The sequence below is a fragment of the Notechis scutatus genome, chromosome 1 (genome assembly GCF_049901735.1).
Source record: "Notechis scutatus isolate UNSWTSFEM ecotype Mainland chromosome 1, rNotScu1.2, whole genome shotgun sequence".
NCBI classification, from domain to species: domain Eukaryota; kingdom Metazoa; phylum Chordata; class Lepidosauria; order Squamata; family Elapidae; genus Notechis; species Notechis scutatus.
The window spans coordinates 225,859,841-225,882,638 of record NC_142009.1 but is presented as its reverse complement, the minus strand read 5'-3'; the positions used below and the strand labels follow the sequence as shown (position 1 = coordinate 225,882,638).

The 22,798-nt window shown below is 41.8% G+C and overlaps 1 protein-coding gene across 5 annotated transcripts in view; it reads right to left on the bottom strand.

The window, feature by feature from the left end:
* SPEG (striated muscle enriched protein kinase) overlaps positions 1-22,798 on the bottom strand; it is a 138,936-nt gene that overhangs the window by 41,579 nt on the left and 74,559 nt on the right. For all 5 annotated transcript variants that reach the window (XM_026665563.2, XM_087950517.1, XM_087950528.1 and 2 more), the window contains 9 exons: positions 21,519-21,662; positions 20,273-20,455; positions 14,923-15,131; positions 14,590-14,678; positions 13,444-13,619; positions 9,014-9,274; positions 5,285-5,443; positions 4,307-4,496; positions 811-1,040 (listed from right to left, as the gene is read on the bottom strand). In XM_026665563.2, coding sequence (XP_026521348.2) covers positions 811-1,040; positions 4,307-4,496; positions 5,285-5,443; positions 9,014-9,274; positions 13,444-13,619; positions 14,590-14,678; positions 14,923-15,131; positions 20,273-20,455; positions 21,519-21,662 — 1,641 coding nt within the window. The remainder of the gene's footprint in view (positions 1-810; positions 1,041-4,306; positions 4,497-5,284; positions 5,444-9,013; positions 9,275-13,443; positions 13,620-14,589; positions 14,679-14,922; positions 15,132-20,272; positions 20,456-21,518; positions 21,663-22,798) is intronic.

The following is a 22,798-nucleotide window of genomic DNA, read 5'->3' as shown; positions in this document are numbered from 1 at the left end:
ATCTGTGCATGTACGCACATCTCCTGCGTGTGCCCCACCTCCCATGCATGCATGGCAGATACCCGACAATCAGCTGGCTGGCAGGAGGCATGCACGCACACGCAGTGAACCTGATCTGGGGCAATGGCTTGCATGCCAGCAGAGATGGCTCTACGTGCCACTTCTGGCACGTGTGCCGCAGGTTCACCATCACAGGAGTAGGGTGTCTTCGAAAAAACATAAATGTAAATTGAATGCAGGGGAAATGGGTGCTGAGAACTGTGTATGTGTGGAAAAGAAGGGGACAGAGTCAAGAATTCCAGTGAGTATGGAATACAGTTGAATGACTATACTTGGTATAACAGATAGAATGAATGAAGAGCAGAGGTATTCATGAATGATGGGTGAATGGGTCAAGAGGAAGAAGGCTGAGAAAGTTATAATTGGATAAAGCCGATGAGATCCTATAACAGGGAGAGGTTAGAAACTTAAAGTTAAAAAATCACCATATGAATTTGCAGATGGAAGTATCTGTTCACTCAGTCCAGAGTACACATGAAAAAATGGTGGTATGAAGAAAGAAGCAACTGCTATATAAGCTTAATTGCTATCGCTACTGCTTGTTCATTCACACCCAACCAGCTGGCAAGGAAGCAAGCAGGCAGTAGAGCTCAGGGCTAATAATAGACAGAAAATCTGATGGCTATTTCTGACAAAGATGGCAGAGCCCTTGGGAGGTTACTTGCCCAAAGGCCTCCCCAAAACTTGGAACTGGCCCTATTCAGTATAGGAATTCCCACGGGTGCAAGAAACCTGCAGGATGGAACATACATTGTGTCATTCGACGGTCCTCAGAGCTCTCGATGCGTCGCCCATTGTGGAACCAGGTAATGGTTGGATAAGGAAGGCCAGCCACTTGACATTCTAGCACAGCTTCTTTGGATTCCACCACATCCAGATCATGCAGTGGCCGCAAGAAATCCGGCATGGTGAAGCGTTCAACTTCACTCTCCCCTTGTTCTGGTTCTTCGGGGATCGATGGCATCTTCTCTAGCTTGGAACTGCAAGAGAAAGGAAGAAGGGAAATCCCTCAAATGCATCAACCAATCCAGCTACTGGGGTGCTTGCATATGTATCTTATTTATCTGTCACTTAAATATAAAAAACTATGGAGGAAATGGTTCTCCATTCTGGGAGGCCTTTAAGAAGAGGTTAGATAGCCACTTCTTATGGCTGTTATTAATAGTTCCTTGACACTATAGAGCAGGAGCGTCAAGCTCGATTTCATTGAGGGCCGCATCAGAGTTGTGTTTGACCTTGGGGGGCTGTGGTAGGCGTGGTCATGGTGGATGTGGCCAGCTCAATGTCACTCAGGTTGGGGGCGCCTATGGTGGTCTGAGTGCTCTGTCAGCGAAAACGGGCTCCCAAGCTCTGTTTTCGGCTAAGATGGCCTCCTGCAACCCTCTGCCAGTGAAAATGGAGCTTGGGAGGACCACACACAGCCCTCTCCAGGTCTGCTTTCACTGGCAGAGGCCCTGTGGGCCGGGCTTTTGTTTTTTCCAGGGTGGTCCCACGGGCCAGATCTAAGCATCCCATGGGCCGTATCCAGCCCCCAGGCCTTGAGCTTGAGGGTTAGACAAGGCAATCCTTGTCTAGTGAAGGGATCTGTTGCTGAAAGAGGAACTTCAGGTAACAAAAAAAAACCCTTTTTGTGAGATGAACTATCTTTATTTAAGAGTATAGGCCTACAATGCTTAAAATTTTTCACTCTGAGGCCTTTTGGTTCACCTTGGATAAGAGTGATCATGCCACAGATTTCCAACTCTGTGGCTTCATGTACAGGTGTAATGTTCCTTTTCCCTTTTAAGCAAAGAGAACACCACCTCCTATGGACAAGCCAAAACTATGCCTCAGAGAAACAAACATGGGAAAGGCAAATATCTATTTCTAAAATACATCACATGAAAAAAAGAAGAAAAAACACAGGAAAATCTGTTGCAAATATTCCCCAAGGAGAAAAAGTATGAACAGAAAAGAAATTGAAAGACTTCATGGTTAATGGAAACTCAAGCAATCCCAAAGGGACTGAGTACGAGCAAGTAACTGTGGGTTATGGTATTATTTCATGGAAAATATGCTGGATCAATCCTGTCTTTTAAATGGAGTATAAAGGCCTGGCTTTTTTCTCAACCTCTGGGTTAGATGCAGGATGTGTGTTTTGTTGCCTATGTTGATTCCCTGGTTATCACCTTTTTTTTCATTTGTTTTGTTATATTGTAAGTTTTAAATTTGTATGCTGTCCAGAATTACTGTGGATTGGGTAGCTCTATACATATGATTTATGAACAAATGCATTTTATCCTGTTTGACTATGCGGGGATGGAATAGGAACATGAATCCACAACTGCTTTGTGTGCAATTTGCATTGCTTTATATGCAATTTGTATGCAATTTGTATGTATGCAATGTATGCATAAAGATATGCAGAATTACAAGAAAAACCAACCAGGTTTGGGATTATGTATTAATGTATATTAGGAGATTTATAAGAAAATCTTTAAGTGTTCAAAGATGATAATGTAACATTGAATTCTGTACCATGGCTGTGGAATTCGTTTATCAAAAATTGTCATTATATTGAGCATGGAAGGGGGACGATGGCAAAAATAATTATATTAAGAAATTGGAAAAGTAATATTATTCTAGATGTCAAGCAATGGTTGTAGGAACTGTGTCATCCTCTGTTTTGGAAACCGCAACATTGCCTACCAAAGGATGCAGCAGTATGTAATATTATGACAGGAATTTTGTCATATCTTACCATAATATCTTGTAACGGTTATATTATTAGTGAATTCATTGGTTAACCAATTATTATTGATAAGTATAAATTATAAGATAACTTTTTTTCCTTCTCAGTTTGTATCTTTAACTTTTAAATTTTTTTAACGTTTTTTGTACAGATATTGTTTACAAAAAACAAAGAAAAACCAAGCAGATAAAATCAGTGTTGATGTTCCTCTCAAACAACTCTTTAAAAAAAGGGAAATATAGTATTTTAAGATAGGAAAAATTAGTCAACACCTCCATATTTTCCTGGAGCAATAGATAACATATACCTAGTGAAGCTATATGTTTCAATGGCCATAGGAGAATCTTCAGTTGCACTCAGTAATATATAACAGGGTTATATAACCAAAATGATTTTAGATTGTTGTCCACATTGGAAAGGGGAACCGTTGTCAATCAAAAACATTTATTTTTAATACAAGATAAGGGGGATTGCCCAGCCAGATTAATTTTTTAATAGAAAACCTTTGTTTTTAAGCAGTGGCAAGGACATTCTTGGAGAACGGATTCACTCTTCGGGGCTCTTTTTATATTACATGTAATTGGTTCAATTGGCCTTAATAGAAAATGTCTCTGTTTTGTCTTGATAATGTCCCTGGCCTCAAGCAAGCTAATTATAGTTTGCTGATGCATCAGAAGTTCTGTGCTTTGAAGCATCTATAAAATCTGGAACTGGAAAACAGGAAGGGAATCCTCTGAGAAAGCTTGTAAAACCCACATGCAAAGCTGGTTCCCACAGTACGATCTGTCTGTCTGGGAGTTTATGTGTGCATTTAAAAGCTACACACAGTATTTTAAGGCAAGCATCTAGGCCGTGTTGAAGTCTATCTTCTAGAATTGGACATGAGACTGCATTAATCAAAACAGCAGCTAAATCTGATTCCCAGATTTGAGTACAAAATGATTCCCAGATTTAAAAACTCTGTTTTCAAGAGTTGCTGTTAATTCTCTTATGGGCATGAAGATAAGGAAAAGTCCATCGTTGGTTTTATACCTGTCAAGACAGTAGCCCACTTTAACGCATGAGCCTTCCTGTGGGTTCATTGGCGAATGGAAAGGCAGAGATGGAGCAAAAATATCACTGGGTCAAAATAGAAACCCAGTAAAACAAAGTACACTCATCTTTTACCTAAGAGGATTTAAAATTACCAGAGAGAGTTAGAGCCCCATAACTGGGAATCAAGTCATAAATGCATGGCCATAACTAAGGAGGCTTAGTTGACTTTCTGGCAATGTCATGTTTTTTTTTTTTTTTTTTTTTTTGTTTTTTTTTTTATAGGTTTTTGATTATAATGTTTTTTATGGGATTAGAGGAATGGGGGGAACATATAAAAAAAAAAAGTAGTGCTGCTCTGGCATATTTAATTGCACACAAGTTTCTAGGATCTTCATTGGATGTTTCCATAACCAATCCCCTCTCAGCCCTTTTTCTTCCTCCCCCCTCCCTCCTCCTCCTCCACCTCCACCTCCCACTCACATCTGGGAGCTAGCTGCTGGCCGCGGCTCTTCCACATACAGCTCTGCGGTGCACTCAGCTCGGCCGTGCTTGTTGCTGGCACTCACCCCGTACTGACCCTCATCCTCGGATCTCACATGCAGGATGACCAGAGAGTGGAGTCCCCCATCTTGCTGTATACGCATGGCTTCTCCCTCTTGCACAGGCTGGCCTACATCAGACACATGACAGTCAGAGTCTGACCCAAAAGGGAGTAGAAGACACAAACGGGTACCAATTAAACAAAAGTTAAAATCTAGCATTCAGGGCCCATGGGGCTGATAATAAAATAGAGCCCTCTAGGTCTTGGACCATAATTAAGACCACTGGCAGAATACAGTGAAAAGAATCTTCTTGTTCCCTTTCCATAATCTTGAGGGATAGAGAGAGAGATTAAAACTTTTTGGCATGGCAGCAACCATATTTTTCCTGCAACTACTGTCACAGTCAGCAACTGAACATGTTCTCATTACCAACTGGTAGATTAGCAGGTCACTTACCACCCCAGAATAGAGGCCAAGCTCTGCTGGGAAATGGTTATGCCAAAAGGCCACTGCAAAGAAACATGTTAACAGTGAAGGGAAGGCTGCAAGAAGTGAATATTGGTAGTGTGGAGACTTTTTGACCGCAGGAGATTTTGGTGGGATTTGGGCTCAATGATGTCTGAAGCCAGGACAATGTTTCTCCCGAAATGGTTCATAACAGATACATTTGATCACTAGGAGACCAAATACTGATTGCTGATGAGGCAGCTTATTGCAAGTCTGGCTGCAGATGTTCCCACAACCTTTTGAAAGAGAATAAGATTTAGATTCTGCAGCCTTCTGCCTCTTTACCACCAAGCCTGATCCAAGTAAATGGACAACAATCCATATATGTACCCTCCCTCCGTAGCCATGTTGTCTGATCTTAGAACATCTTGCAAGCCAGGGCCTCTGAACTGCGGGGGTGTGGAATTACCAAAGTGGGTCCAAACGATGGTTGGTGGGGGCTCCCCACTGATCTTGCAGTCAAGCCGTGCTGTTCGTCCCTCCACCACAGCCACAGTTTCCAGTTTGCGGGTGAAAAGGGGATGGCGTGAAGGCCACACTGTTAGCTTGGCACTGCAGGTCAGCTCATCTGCAAAGCACAGTGGACAGTCAGCAAAGGATGCTCAGGAATTTGTCTTTTCCTTGCCTTTAAAAGCTTTGGAATCTAGAAAGACTATAGGGCAAGGAAAGCAGCTTGCTATACAGTTGGCTTTTCCTGGTCTTGAGTTATATGAATAAGCCTGGAAAGATATTAGGGAGGGAAAAAAAAGCCAGTTTGGTGAAGGTGGTGGCTTAGAAACCAGAAGACAATGAGTTTTAGTTCCATATTAGGCATGAAAGCCAGCTGGGTAACTTTGGGCCAGTCATTCTCTCTCAGCTCAACTCACCTCACAGGGTTTGTTGTGGAGAAAAAGAAAGAGGAAGGAATATTATGTGTGTTACCTGCAAATGAATACTTCAGCTTCTATCATAACAAGAGCAAACAATAGATACAAACTCAAGGTTAATTGCACCAAACTTGACTGCAGAAAATACGACTTCAGCAACAGAGTGGTCAATGTTTGGAATACTCTACCTGACTCTGTGGTTTCTTTCCCAAACCCCAAAAACTTTAACCTTAGACTGTCTACTATTGACCTCACCCACTTCCTAAGAGGCCTGTGCATAAGCGCACCAATCGTGCCTACCATCCCTGTCCTATTGTTTCTTTTTATTTTTCTTATAAGTATCTATCTCATGTATTCAAAACTATGTTTTTTCTTATACCTGTATCTTGTAAGCGATTGACAAATCAAATAAATACTAAAAAAAAATGTTCATCGCCTTGCATTATTTGTAAAAAATATGAAAGGCAAGATTTTTTTATTTTAAAAATAACCTCTCTGAAAGACAAGAATATCCAGAAAATGAAATTAAATTGCTTTTATTCTTTCTGTACTCTTCTTAAATGTTGTTCCTGCCTCTGAATCCCAAATTCTTCTTGGAAAGGGAACTCTAGACATTGGCATTGATCCATAGATCAACTCTTGTACTTTAAATTACACTTTTGCTGATACATGAAATGAAATATCTGATAAACGTTGGCACGGCAGATTGTTAGTGAGGCCAGATGAGAACTAATTTCATGGCAAACCTGCTTGGAGCATTTCTCCCAATTCAGAGCAACCCTGCTTCCATTCCTACAGAAAGAGAATCCATTCATCCGGTTGTATAGACAGACATAAAGTTTGCCAGATCCCTTCCAGCTTTCTGCTTTACAAGATTTCCCCCCTCAGTCTGGGAGTCAAATGTAAATAACGTGTAAATTTTCTCCCTCAAAGAAGGAGCTTGCAGCTACCACTACCAAAGCAAACTTGTTTATTTAAATAATTTCATAATATTACTTCAACAAGTAATCCCTAACTCAATTTATGTATACCTAGGGTGGTCTGCATAAAAGAATGTTACAATAAAAATCAAACTGCTATAAAGCTGCCATAGCTTGTCACAAAGATGAAGGAACTTTGAAATAGGGTTTTTAGTATTTGCCCCTTTTTTCCCCTCATGCTACTATATTGATCCAATAATCTGTGAAACATATTTGACCGGGAGAAATTCAGATCAAAAGCATGGAATGTAGTATCTTTTTCAAACCATTTTGAATTTTCTTTAAAATCTACAAACTCCCTTCAATGTGAAAAGCTCTGGATGCAATCATATCTCTGCAATGCATTAAGCAGCTACAGAGGATCCTAAGAAGTAACTTAGATCCTAATTTTTTTGGGGGTATTTTGTTTTTATTATTGATCAGAACTTTTGTATGCATGTGCCAGGTGTCAGACTACAAGACAAGTTTTTCAGTGGTGAACTGACCTCCATGTTTATGGACACCTCTCCTTCCCAAAGGAATATACATCTGATTCCAGTCTTGTTTTCAATCTGTTTGATTGTTTGGTGCATTTTATTTGGGCTGTTTAGCTAAGCTACATGTTTTATACTGCTACTTTAATTCAAGACCTTACGTATTCTGTGTGCAGGTACATTTTAGTATACTTGATTGTAAGTTGTCTTATGATGATTTCGGCTTCTAAAAAGCAGAATAATAATAATTTTTAAAAAAAAAAAAAAAAAACAGAAATAAGCAAGAGTGTAAAATTGTTTCCAAATAATGTTCTTTCACTCCAACTTTTTCCAATGAAATAAAATGTTGCCAGAAAAATACGCTTAGAGCTCTAGTACATAGAACTTCTAATCATGATGTTTTGCCTTCTTGTTTACCAACTGATTTACTGCCCAGGAGATATACCTAGATAGAGGGAAGGAAGTTGGCATCTAGCATATGTAGATGTGTTGGTTTTTAGCTATATTTGGGCATGGGTGCATCAGAAGACCAAAATACGGTCAAAAAAAACCCTCTAGATTCTGATAATGGCAGCACCTGATTGGTTTTGGCTATTTAAAAAACCCCAGACAATATTATATCTGGATAGGAGACCACTATGAAATCTCATGGTTGTGAACTAGAATGGGAAGTTGATGAAACATCTGGAAAAAGGGGGCATTCCACACTGATAAAACTATAGATGCGCTCATGGAATCACTAGGACTTAAGCACAACTCAAAAGGGATATTGCTTTACCTTCAGTGTAAGCCAGTGAACGACAAAAGCCAAATGATTTCCTCTGCAAACATGAGCTCAGGAATTTAGCCTCAGAAATAATCATCTAAACATCAATTGATAAATTTAGTTCTGGCTGTGGGAATCGTTTTACTTTTCTGAGTTTAATGCCTTATTCATTGTGTAAACAAATGTCAAGGACTATCTGTATCACAAAGATGAAGAATGCAGGGCTTTTCAGCTGTTGCTAAGCTGTTCCCAGCTCCAATTCCCCGTCTTTGCGGTACAACCTTTCACAATGTACCCCGTCCACATCCATCAAACCGCAGCTCACATATTGTTATGTACGAAGGATGAAATTATCGTCCAGCATGACTGGAGGGGATGTGGTTCTTTACCAAATTGCTCTGCATCTTTCCTAAATCTGCTGATTTGAGCTTCTCTCTTTGCCCGATCTCACAAGCTGACTCTTCTCTCCAACCCCTGGCACAGAGACAGGCTACTTATTGGTATTCCAAAGGTGATGTGTGTATTTGTGGGCGGGTGTTTTAAACCATCACTGTTGCCACCCAGGAGTAAGCTTGACAGAAAGGGGAGAGAAACAAACCAGCTGGGCTTGTTCTTATACTTTTAATGGGGATTTGAAGTGGAAAAATCAGCATTAACACATTTTAAAAATAAAATTAAAAAGCAGTGATTTATCAGACAGATGGAAAAGACAGGTTTAGTGACTAGATGAGAAGTTAGCATCTCAACCCCCCCCCCAAGTGTTCTTATCTATAGCTTAATTTAGGGACAGGATTAAGATCTCAAAGTTACAGGATTCTTGGGGTTTTGCTTAATATGTGAATACAATCACTGACTGGTAAACTATGATTTGTGACTTACAAGAAGTATGCACTGAAGAGGCATAACCTGTTACATTTATTGTGTGAACCCAGTCAATTATGGCATAACAAATCAAGATTAAGTCAATGGTTGGCTTAGTTCAGTGTGTGAACCCTGATCCTTCCTCCTATGTCTTCTTCACCTCTGCTTGTACGGCATTTCTACCCTCCTTACCTTTAGTTGTGCTTAACTTGCATGTGTAGATACCACTATCGTCTTCATGCACAGAGGTAAGCAGCAGCTTGCACTTGCGCCCGTCAAAATGCATCTTGCACTGGAGCAGGGCAGGCTGCAGAAGGCGCCCCCGCCACAGCCAGTCCACATCCACATCCGGTGGGCCAGAAACCAGGCATTCGAAGATCGCTGCATCCCCAGCCCCCACCACCACGTCCTGCAGCGGGGTCAACACTGCCAGGGAGTGTGTCTCAGGGTGCACTGGGAAGAAGGAGGGAAAAGGAAGAGGAAATGGAAAAAAGAGAGAAAGAGATGCGTCTCTGAGCAATGGAAAAAAACGGGGACAGGATGCAAAGAATAAGGTGCGGAAAGCATGCAATGGGTATTTTATGGTTAAATTAAATTGCTATGTTGCTACGACCTTTTTGATTTGCGAAGTTAAGGCTTGGGTTATCCTACCCTAGCTGGCAACTGTTAACACACTGCTCCCATAAAGAAGTTAAATGCAAACTTGAATGTCGTAATTATTCTCTGGCTTCAGCTGCAGATATTCACTTGCCCCATTTCCAGGAATTCTGAATGTCTGTCCTTCAAAATCATAAGGGAGACAGAAATCTATGATCCTGCATTCTCCCAAGGCAGGGAAAACAACTGCCATTCCCACCCCCCACCCCCCTTTTGGAGATGATCTTAGATCAGGGGTGTCAAATTTGATTTCATTGAGGGACACATCAAGGTTGTTTTTGAACTTGGGGGCCAGGGTGGGCATGGACAGGGTGACCAGCTCGACATCACTCGTGTCGGGAGCACCTGTGATGGCCTGAGTGAAAACGGGCTCCAAAGCTGTTTCGGCTGAGACGGCCTCCTGCAACTGTCTTGCCAGCAAAAATGGAGCTGGAGAGTGCTGCCTGCCAAATGGCCTCCTGCAACCATCTGCCAGCGAAAATGGAGCCTGAGAGGACCACACACAGCCCTTCCCAGCTCCTTCGTAAGCCGATCCTTCTGTGTCCAGGGGGCAAGATGTAAGCACCCTACAGACCGGATCTGGCCCCCGGGCCTTGAATTTGACACCCCTGCCTTAGATGTTCAAATTGCAAAGGAGCAGGAAGTTTGTGTAACCTACAGGCCCTTTTTCTTCCTATATCTTAAATATTAAAACTACCATTCCATTCCGTGGTTGAACAGAAAAATCTAACTATTATATAGGAGCCTTGCAAGTTGGTTCAATAGCTAAGTCTACCTCACAAAAGGAAAACATGATATCAAGTTTTCCAGTGAAGCCTTTCCTGAGCCAAGAGGAAATGGCTAATTTACACATTTCAAAACTGGAAGGTTTAGAGCATAATAGAGCAATATTATATCTGTTTATGTACTCTGTTTTCAATATGTTAAATGCTATAAACAAGGCTCATTTTCCTTTCTACAAATGAACAGATTGTACAGCTGTGGAAAAGCAGCACCATTATTTATTTAGATCAATATTTCTATCCCGCACTTCAGATGCAAACAGACCAATTAATGGCTTTCTCCTAGTGTAGCTAGCAACTCATTGACCACTGCAACGGAACATGAATGGAGACAAAGGAGTCATAATCCTAAACAAACTCAATCTGAATGGGAAACCATGATGGGGTATGGAGAACACAAGAGCATGATATGGTATAGGAAGGGGACATGGGGAGAAGGGAAACAAGGATCTGTGCTAAGAACAAACCACACCGTACTTTTACCAAACAAACAGACTTTATTTCATCTACAAAAAGAGGATTCTCTACAGCCCAGCTCCTGTGAGATACTCCCAGAGTGGGAGTAGAATGATGGTAAGAGACAGAATCCTTGGCCTTCACTGAAGATGCTGGAGACCAAAGTCTAGTGGCCTCCCAGTATTTCCAAAACCCCTCACCATTCTACACAGTCCTGGGCAAAGGGGTCTTTCCTGGTCACTTTATGTTTCCCAGAGGCCGTGGTTGGATAAAAATATTGAACTAAGTGGCCTTCTAACTGAGAGGTCTTGGATGTCCAGATGTGGCCTGTTCATTTCAAAGTTACCTCATTTTAATGTGTTGGCTCCATGGATGAGCAGAAGCCTTTTGAGAGAGACCAGCAAGGAGAGGACAAGCTAGCATTCTGCTCTAAGCCCCCAGGAAGAGGTTTGGGCAAAGGCAGAGGAGGCAAAGAGACATGGACACATGAAGGAAACAGCACCACACACTGGCCACAGTGTAGGCCAGACAGCAGTGAAGGCCAGAATGAGCACTGCACACCATCAGCACCTGCATGGGGAATGCCTGGTACATAGGCATGCTGTCCACTTCTGAGATTCTGTGCCTAGCACAGGACATATGGAGATCCATCTGGATAGAAAGGTTCCTGCCCAAACTCTAAGGAGGTGCCACAGATTAAGTCATCTTATGTAACTAGAGGGAGCTCAGAACGGCTCAGACAGCTAAAGGGAGTTCCCAACTACTTTCCCACCCGCTGTGTCCCATTCCCCTAGCTGCAACCAGGCTCTGTGTCCAAGGTGAGTCTCAGCGCTGGCCATCCAGAAGCCAAGCCTTGGCAGCCTGGTTTGTTCAGTCGTGCCGGGAGCAGAGGCAAATGCCCAGGTTGTCTGGCTAGAGTGGCCCAGGGGCCAGGAGTACCTTAGCTCACTCTCCCTGTACAGACAAAAACACAGTCAGCAAGCGAAGGATTAGTGTAGCATGATGGACATAAAAGCAAAGCACAGACAAATTCATACATGCTCAATCTAAGCAAAAGATGTTCACCACAGCACAAATACATTTGTAGATACTGGCTGACAAAAGCAAATGAGTCAACACAAAGCAGTTGCACACATAAACTCTCAACCTATCTCACAGTATCGTCTTGTTCATAAAAATCAACCCCAATTGGGCAGAACACCCGATTCCCCTTCTGCTATCTTGGGAAACATTTCGTCATCTAGAAATTTTCTGCAGGTCCAAATAGTGGGTCCAGTAAGCACTTTTGCTCAAGTACTTGTAAGGGAGCCTGTTTCTATTTTCCCAAGAGTGATGCAATCAATCAAAGTAAAGGGCTAACTGTTACTTAGCAAAAGGAGGCAGCAAGAAAATGGGTTAAAATAGACCAGGGACATCCTCAAAGGGTAGCAGCTGACTTAATGCAGAAGCAGTCATAATTTATTTATATTTCTACCCCACATTTTTAATTTGGTTAATGACTGCAAAATGGAGATAATGCAAACACCAAATTTTCTTAATTGCTGGAAGAATGCGGATCCAGCTCCTTCCTAAACCAAATATGGGATCGGGGCAACTGAAAACAACCTTTTTTTTACTAGAAGCTACAAGAAGAGAGACAGACCTATGATAGCTATGCATCACCCAATTTGGGACTCCCGGCTCCCATGCATGATGGAAGATGATGCTTTATGAGAAGGATGGAAACAAGCACCTAATTCCTAGTGAGTATTTACTGGAAGGAAAGAGGCAAACCTGGCACCCATGATTTAAATAACAATAAATAAGTTGAACAGGGAAAAAAACCCTGCTAAATTGTGGGAAAATATGGTGGGGATATGAAGTCAGACAGTTTATTATGTACCCCACTTCTTGCTGCAGGTGGAACTCAGTGGTGGCTGATGTAGAAGGCATCACCAAAACTGGCAATCATAGCAAGGTAGTTACAGTACATTATAGAAAGCCAGTTTGGTGTAAAAGTTAAGGCACCAGGCTAAAACTGGGAGATTATGAGTTCTAGTCCTGCCTTAGGCTTGAAGCCATTTGGTGACTTGGGATCAGTTACTCTCTCTCTCAGCCCTAGGAAGCAAGCAATGGCAAAACTACTCCTGAAATCTTGCCATAAAACTGCAGGGATTATCCAGGCAGTTTCCAGAAGTAAAAAAAAACTGACTCGAAGGCACATACCCAAATGTTACATTATATATGTAACATACATAGAAATCGACCTATGAATAAAGTAATTCTTACTTCAAATTTCCCTTTGGGTAGCAAGCACAAAGTCTTATGGAAAAAAAAGAGAGAGAGAAGCTAGTACCTCTTGGACTTCCAAATGCAATATGAGGGTGACCCTGACCAATCTTCAAGGCTGTTGTGAAGATTGTCAAAGGCTATTCTATCAAAGACCCTGAATATTCAAAACTGTTTTATAAATGCAATTAATTGTGTACTTCTGGGTGTTTTCTTTTTTTCATGTGTTCCCCATCCTTGCCCATCAAGATGGCTTTAGCCAATGGCCATAAAGCAGCTACTGCTGGCTAGAGAGATAGTACCAAGATTATGAGCAAACTGCAAGCATGTCCACATCAGGGGAGCAGGATGGTTGACGAGTGGAAGGAAGAAGCAAACATGCAGGTGGGATCTCTTAGATCATCACATGACTGGCAAAGCATTATTGTAATTCTCATGCGCTGGAACGCCCAAAAATACCTTGTATATCAAGTTTGGCTTCACATTGTCTGGTGCCATATTCATTTATGGCCTTGCAGGCATAATAGCCAGCATCTGTGCATTCCACCATGCGGATATAGAGGCAGAATGATCCGTCCTCTTCTTCCACAGCAGAAATGCGCCGTCCATATTTTACTGGATGCCTGTTCTTCAACCTACAGTTCAGAACAGAAAGTCTGAAAGTCTTCATTGCTAAACATTTCACCCATCTTCCATAGATAATTTGTACCCTTGTTTCTCTACCACTGCATGCCCCAGAAAAATACTGCATATTGTAGTTCTGCCATTACCCCTGTTCTGTTACATTTTTTTCTTATACTTGATTCAGGGCAGTCCAAGCCAGGAGGATAGACATTCATTTCTTTCCATTTCTTCTAGCCAACTTAATACACCTCAGATCTGAGACCAATATTTTTAAAACAGGGATAGGGTACCATTTGTGCCCCATCTGATAGCAGTCCAATTTCACGTATTTCCAGGAGCACAAAACATTCACACCCTTTCCATCCACCTACTGCATCTCACAAACACAGACCAAAAGAAACGGACTTCATTATGCTTCCATTTTAAGCAACGATGGAAAAATTGGTGGCTTCTTTGGTAGGGTGAAGTGGGAATAAAACAGATCAGATACCTGCATTTCTGCTGTTGCTCGCAGTGGAAATGCAACAAATTTGAATGCTAAAATGTCTTTTTTGTGGCATTTTAGCACCATTGCTGAATTTTACTAGCAACAGGGATCCATGGTTACACTTTCTCAGACATTATACCTGTTCTAAATCTTTCTCCCTTTTGCATTTCCACCATGCAGATATAAATTAAACTTTCCCATTTTGATTTAGTGCCTTCTGGAAATGAAAAACCAATAATGCAATTCTACAAACCTTTTAAAATATCATGTCAACTGACACATTATATAACGGTTGATTACTTGTGGAACACCGATGGATAGGATGGGAGGGGGGAAAATGTATAAAGGCTTGCTTGGCTAAATGCCTGAAGGTAGTTGTTATTTTGCAAGATTGGTGCAACTCCCATCGCTGCCATCTTAACCATTAAGAATAGTGTCTGGAAGACAAGGTAGGAATACTTTTAAAATCATATTGAAACATATAACCCACTTACCAATGGACAATGGGTTTGGGCTCTCCTTGCACCCGAATACGCAGGACCACATCTTGTCCTTCCAGTACCGTCTGGTCACTTAGTGCTATCTACAAAAAAGATCAGCCAGGATCATGACAATTGACAAGGGGACTTCAAAAACTTACTCCCTTCTGTCTTTCTTCAGGAATATAAGAGGCTACAGCTTGTTCCTTGCCACATGCAGCAAAAAAACCTAGATCTACTCTGCTCACATTCCAGAGGTGTATTGCTTACACCCTTGGACCTACCTATCCAGATAGGTCAAAGCTGCCAGCTTCTTTTCTTTGCTCTCATGTCATTCTCTCGCCTCACCTCAAAACATGGTGCAGCCTTGAAGTTAATGTCTGTGTGTGCTGCGGTCGGGCCAGTCTCGGAGCAGGGTTGCACTCTCATAACAGGATGATGCTGAGGGGTGACCGACTCAGGGAACTCTTCCAAAGGGCTCAGGTACTCTTCATCTGAGGTGACAGGGCTGCTGACCTCACGGCGGGGCATCAATCGACTGTGGATCTCTGCGGGAGCTGGACAACCAGAAGAACGTAACAGTACAGATTGGGCAGAGCCCAGCAAAGTGGGAGAAAGGAGAAAACAGAGCCAAGCTAACAGCAGGCAACTGAGTCAGCCACGTATAACAAGCAAAATCCAACTTCTTAAATGACATCCCACAGTATTATCCCCACCACCACCATCCCACAGTTCTGAGAATTAAGGTATCTGTCTGCCTTATTTTATGACTTAATTTAACTGTATCTTGGGATTTATGAGGATTGTATTTTATGATTATGATCATGACATACCAATGGTTGCTTGTATGTATACTGCGAGTTTATGCACCAGAGGCAAATTACTTATGTGTCCAATCACACTTGGCCAATGAAAAATTATATTTTAAAGAATTATATTACTAAAACTTGAAAACATGGACAAAACGAATGAGGGACTATTTGTCTGCCTGGACTCTTTTTGAAGTAACTAGAGTAATAAGTTCCCACATAGCAACAGGAATTCATCATATCAAGGATGATTACTTGCTTATAACATCTTCAAAAATTAATCAAAAAGGGCAAACTTCTTCCTCTTTCTTAAATTACTACCCTTCACAATGATAACAATACCTTTCCTGAGTTAATGCTCCCCAGTTTGGCAGAAAATTATACCGGAATGAAATTTGCTGCACCTTTTGCTAATCTGTATCTTGCCACTACTACTTCTGTCTCAAGGCACTGCGATCACCCAACTTCTCTCCATGAATAAAGGATTTTGCATAGTTTCTAAGGCAGTGCTGGAATAAGGAGGGAAGCGCTATTGAGCTTCAATACAGCTAAGGACCACTTAAAACCCACCTCATTCATAAACCTGTGGATTTCAAGAGCGTATCAAGGGGGCATGGCAAGGAAAAAAATATGTTGATATGTAATATTTATGCCATTATTCAGTGCAAGTGAGGAAAGCCCATAGTCACACAGGATCAGGTTCTTCAAAAATGTATTTTTCTTCAAACATAAGAAAATTAAGGCATAATCTGCTCAGATCTCACACAATGTCTTATCATATAAAAAGTAAAATTATGTGTCCTCCATAATTCCCTATTTTACTGTGTGAGACACAATTATATTTTTAACTCTTCCCATGTTAATTTCCCTACTTGACTATTACCAGAGAATGGTGATGGAGAGAAAGTCAGGAAGGCAGCCACAGTATAATATAACAATCCCTCTTAACACAAACATTGGCCTGAAGAGCCTAAGCTAGATTGGCTTTGTTGCTTTTACTTTATCCCTTTTCCAGGATATTAGACGCCAGTTTTCTGCCTCTATTCAAGCCCAATGGCAATATTTCCTTTTCTTCTATTCCACTGGGTTTTAGGATGCAGTTAGGTATGCTGTAAGAAAAATGCCCACCTTCAAGCATCCCCACAGGCCATTGTATTGGTACTACCACAAAAAACAATACCTTAACAAGACTATTTTCATTTCTAGTAAAAGAAATCTAATGGTTGACGTGAAGCAGAACAACAAAATCAGAAATGTTATACGATATGCAATCCTCCCAAAATCTGGATACTTCATAGTTGAGATGCTCACATGTTGAAATGCTACCCCACTAGAACAGTAATCCTACCCATGTATGTACAAAAAATATATTTCAGAGGAAAAGCTAATGCTAAACAGTCTCTCCTAATTATACCAGCATTTCACAAACAGGTAGGGTTTTTTGCTAGAATATGGCAGTACATTTAAACATGTCATTTTATCCATGTAGATCCTTAAGTGATTATTCTAACATTTCCTAGTAAGCCCTTTGTCTGGAGTGATGAAGACCTTATGCGGATTTCATCCACATCGCTTCAAATTTATCATTTTTTTTTGTAAATAAATTCAGACTCTCATCCAATTACTGAAAGGTCAGAGTGCTAGTTAACAATCAGGAAATCTCCTCAACAAGTCAAGGTTCCTCAATCAGACCTAATTTAGTCAGCAGCTATGAGGACTACCAAGTATTGGGAGAAATACCAATGTCCTAAATTCCCTCAAGCAATGTATTCAGGGAAGTGCACAATACTATTGTCCATTTTTACACATCACTTCAGATTTCACACCAGCAGAGTTGACTCACATTCAGTAACCAATTGCAGCCAACTTCAAGGACATGGCAATAAGTAGTTTTTTTAAAGATCTTTTTATCTCGCCTTTGTTAGTTTTTATGAATAACTCATGGCAGCAAACATATCTAATACTTATCCTCCTGCTATTTCCACAATATTATAAAATGTTGGGCTGAAAGAGAGGGACAGGCCCAAGGTCACCCAGATGGCTTTCAGGCCTAAGGCAGGATTAGAACTCACTGTCCCCTGGTTTCTAGGCCAGCACCTTAATCATAACACCAAACCAGTTTTATTTTTTACTGCATACAAAATAAACAAGATATCGGCTTATGTAAAGTATAGGAATGAAATATATGCATATGTCTGGAGAGAGGCATCAGAAGATTTAAATCATAAAACCCTGCCTTTTTTATTGTATTTTAGCTATTATTTTCTCAACCCAGAAGGGCAACATCCACAACAGTTCCTTATCTAGCCATAGTTCAGGCCTTGTTGATGTCAGTCCTTATGCATGGGTATAAAATCAGAAACAACTTCTAATGTAAATCTGATGTGGCTAAAACATCATGTGAAAATGTCATTCTTTCAAGAGCTACCTGCATGAATTAATCAACAAAATCTAATATGATCAAATTACGATTTGGCATAAAGCAGCGGACCTTTGGAACAAATGCATAAAATTATGTAATCCTCTGAATTAAAGAACCTATTTGCGGTAAGGCCTTCACTGTGCAAGGAACAACGTAAGCGCTGTCAACAACACCTTCTGGTAAAATATTTCAAAAGATACTACAGCCAACGCTTTCAGAGGGTTTCATTATTCATGGCTGGGTGGCAGAAGGAATTACAGCCAAACCATATCAGCAAAGAAAAAGATATCAGCCAAGAATAGGGCACTCCAATCTTGGATACTAACATTATCTGTTCATATTGGCAGCAGCATTTTTTGGCATGCTGTCCCTGAAAAGGACCAAGGTGACATTAATACCGTGTTTCTCATATAATAAGGCTGGGTCTTATTTTTTTTTGAGCCCTGAAAAAATGGGTGGGCTGTCTTTTCGGGGGTGACTTAATTCCCCTTGCATCTTAGGGCGGGCGGCGACGGCTTGGATGTTGACCTCGGTGTTGGTGGGGCACTTTGTATCAGGGTCAACGCAGGCAGCACAATATCCGGGTGTGCAACAAAAGTACTTCCTAACAGCAAGCCCCCCCGCCATTTCCCCCCCATTTTGTTTTAATATAGGCCTTAATTTGTGGAGAGGGGCTTAATTTCATTTCATGCCTATAAAACATGCTGGGACTTCCTATTGGGGGAGGCCGTATTGTTGGAGAAACAGGGTAGTTTGGACAATGAAAGCTTGTACTGCACTGGTAGAGCAGAGGGGGATAGTTCTGATCAAGAACTTGATGGGAGAATCCAGCATAACAGATATAGTTGGGAGCATCATATCAGGAGAAAGCAGAGTATTGTGATATTTCATGGCAATACTATCCAAAGCTGCCCTATAAAAACAATAGGGAATTATTTTAAAAAATATTATTTATAGGGATAGAGGAACAGGGAGGAACAATATACTGATTCTACCTAAGATCCAAAGACTATATGACTTCTTCTCAACTCTTCATTAAAACTGAGTAGAAATCTGAGTATTTTCCTCAGAGGATTACCCCCTTGCAACTTGGAGAAGCTGTGCTGTAATTTCCTTCCTCCCCAACTCATCACAAGTAAAAAAGATCGGACTGCAAATCTCTCACAGTTTGATGTACCCCAGCAGCAAGTGAAGATAATCAGTTCACAAAGCATACTAAACCCTACACCTGAGATTTTTAAAAAAAGAAACCATTTCATCTAATATGCCTTGCCCACAGAAAGGATATCTTGGCTTAACATGACAGCCATGTTTAAACAACAATATACTAAGGTATATTGCATCAAAGCCCTATAGCCTACTGTAACTATGTTGTGTTCTATATATACTGCCTTATTATTGAAGGCTTTGGAAATTCATTGCGGTGGTTTTTTGCTTTTTGGATATGCGTTTAGCTACTACACATTCCTTCCCCTTAGTCCAGATGAATACAAAGGTGTACTGAAAACAAAACAGACTTTCCTTCGGTGCTTCCCGCGATTTCCTAAATCCACTTTCAGTGAATAAATCCCAACTCCAAATTAAGCTCACGACTGCAACGCTATGCAAACATACCTGAAGTTAAACGCCATTTAACCCAGCGGGCTTTACTTTTGTGCAAACGAGCACAGGATTGCGCTGCTGCAAGAGCATCGGAAAGAGACGGCGCGTCCCTCCTGCGCCGCAAGTGCCGGCAGCAAGCGGACCTCTCGCAGACATCGCCGGTTGTGCGCTCGCTTTGAACTGAATCCCCGTTACGAGCTGAAGCCCCGGTTTTCTTTATAGGCGATCTCCGCCACGAGGAGAGAAATGAATCCGGCTAACGGGGTGGAGGAGAGGCGCCAGAGCCGGGCCAGCAGCCAGCGCGCAACTCCTTCCCTTCGCTCCTAAGCCGAGGGCGGCGTCCGATCTTCAGACAACCAGCCCAGCCCCGCCGGTCCCCTTGCTCACATTTCAGACCAATCCATGGAGGGGCTGAATTGCATCCTTTCACAAAGTTTACTCGCACGTGCCCAGAAACCGCAACTCTCCGCCCCGAACTGTAGAATTGGCGGGCCAGGAGCGATAAAGACGTCAGGCCAAGAGGCAGCGATCCCCGCCCTTCCCGATCCCGCCACCTCTGCTCTGTTGGAGCCGGTCGTCTCTTCCTTCCCTCTTCAGAGCCTGCTGGCTGTTCGTCAGACAGCCTGGCCTAAACCGAGCCTTGTAGGGTAAAGGCAGCCTCATGCCTCGTTATTCAGCAGGAACAGAAATGCTGGCCTAAGCGCTCCCCATCCAGGACACTGAGAAAACAAGCCTGACGCTGCTTCTCACATGCTGATGTGGGAATATGAACCTCTTAACTCCTCTGGCCTTAAGGCACCAGCCTGGCTGCAGCCTCCGGGGCAGTCTGGTTGCTCTGCCACCTTCCCCCCCTCTTTGCCCTTACCTGGCCGCACGGTTAAGATGGCGCTGCAGCAGGTCTCAGCCACCTCGTTGTTTGCACAGACAGTATAGAGGCCGGCATCAACCATGCGGGCACTCCTAACCAGCAGAGTGTGGCGTTCGCCTTCCGCTTTGATGGGACGAGCATTGCTGCTCCGAAAGGGGATGCCATCTTTTCGCCAAGACACTGTAGAAAAGACCCATAGTGGATGGAGATGTGGTATAAGTGTAATCTAAGAATTAGTCTGCATTTGTCAAACAGTTTTAATTGCCTAAGGCAGTGGTCTCCAATCTTGGCAACTTTTAAGACTTGTGGACTTCAATTCCCAGAATTCCTCAGCCAGCTTTGTTGGCTGGAGAATTCTGGGAGTTGAAGTCCACAAGTCTCAAAAGTTTCCAAGGTTGGAGACCACTGGCCTAAGGAATTGTTGATTATGAAATTGCACATCATTCTGCTTTCTCTGCATTTCATCAAGAGACAGTCGATATGTGTTTATCTTCTGTCTTTTTGCTAGAACATTTCCATGTCTTCATGAAGGTGGTGTCAACAGAACATATAATTTTTGTTGAGGGCAACATGTAGACTTTGTGGAGGACTGTGGAAAGCTGAACTTGACTGAGGCAAGTGGAAAAGTAGGAATGATCAAAACGTAAAGTAGGGGTGCACAGAATATAAATCATGTTTTTAATCCATTTTTCATAAGTTGATTATGTTCCTCACCTCAACACATGTGATTCACTGCTGAGTTTAATTTTAATATATATCAACAACAGCAGCTAATTGCTGACAGATAAGTAACCCTTGCCACAGGTTTGGGTATGCACTTCTCTCAGCAGATTACTTTTTATAAGGATAGTGCTCTTTTGAAATAATAATTGTAATACATTTTCATTTTGAGGAAAAGCTAAGAGTGAAACCCAACAGACAAAGTCTATTTTCCATATGTAAGGTGAAGCAGTATGGGATGTACCTTGGAAGTAGCTCAGAAAAGTAAAATAAAAATAAAATCAGAAAACTGAAAAACTTGGTGAGATCACCTTGAGCCGTGTTCCTAAGCAGGACCTTTATCAATGCAAATTGGACAATATTATGTATATAAAAATAATGACTGAATTAATAGTTTCTTATACGTGTGGAAATAGACAATGGTGGAAATAGACAACACAAGGTAATCAGAGAGCTAGGAATAGATAGTCCTTCAACCTCCACAGATTCATAATTTGCTCTGTGTGGTACCCTATGCATTTACCTTGTGGAGAAGGGTTGCCTGTGACAATGCATTTGAACAGCACCTCAGTCCCAGCTATGACGACTGCATCATGGATTGGGATTTCAAAGATGGGAGCCTCCAGGGGATCTTCACCCGCTGAGGTGTAGGAATCATCAGAAGATTCTGCACAAGATGATGGAGAAACAGTAGTTACTAGAAGATTAGCAAGGTTAAGAGTCTGCAGACAGATTTTGCACTCTGCTTGCATGAGGAATGTATTAAACCATAGCATCTTTTCACAATAAGGAAGATAAGGGACTGCTTCCAAAATAATATCCTGAGGGAATCCTTATTTTGGCTGGCATAGATGCTCAAAGCCCTTAATCTCCTTCAGTATGTCTCCAGTTTTTGAATCATAATTCTTGATGGTTACCCTGCTGTAACCACTAAGTCCCCAAAAGCAATAAAGCTGGCTTATCACATTCTAAGTTACATATCACTTTTTAATTAGGCGGAAAGGCATACGAATCATTTTCAGTAATATATATTAGTGTATAAAATAGAGTGGAAGGCAAAGAAAATCATTCAGTCTAGAAATATAGAATTACTGATTTATAATATTGTTACCGCATTTCTTGAAGCCAATTCGCCTAATTTGGACAACATGCTTGGATATTGCTTCACAGTGGCAACCAATTTTATACTGCACAGCAGTGGTCCCCAGCCTTTGTGGCTTGTTGGCCCAGCTGTGGGGGAGAGAGGGGAACCGGGCTGCCTGAGTGGTGGGCTGGCATGCATATGCACAGTCCTTGTGTGAGTGGTAGGCCGGCGCACATGTGTGCAAGTGCCCACCAGCCCAGCACTCGTGCAAGTTGAGCAGGTCAACTACCCAATTCCAAATAGGTCACAGTCCAGTAGTGGGGACCCCTGCTTTACAGTCCTTTTTTCCCCTCCTGCTTTTGTTTCTAGCCCTCCACACAATTGATGAGTTGTATTCTGATTCAGAGCTCTTTAGTCCTCTTACCATTTGGAGCAGCGTTCAACAATTTCTACTATATTCCTAAATCTGAATTATAATTAGCAATAACAGCGAATAACTAAAAGAACCTAGCAGGACACAAACGTTTTCACCTTCACTCACACAAGAAAATCAAGAGCCTTGGCAGCAAAACTCTCTTTTTAAAACAAATAAGCTGAAGTGCAATTGGACTCATGCTTCACACAGGCAGCTAAAAACAAGGGAACATTGTTTAAGAGTTAAAATCTATATAGAGAACCCAAAAAGGTGGACAGATGGGAAAGTGAAAAAAATGAGGGAG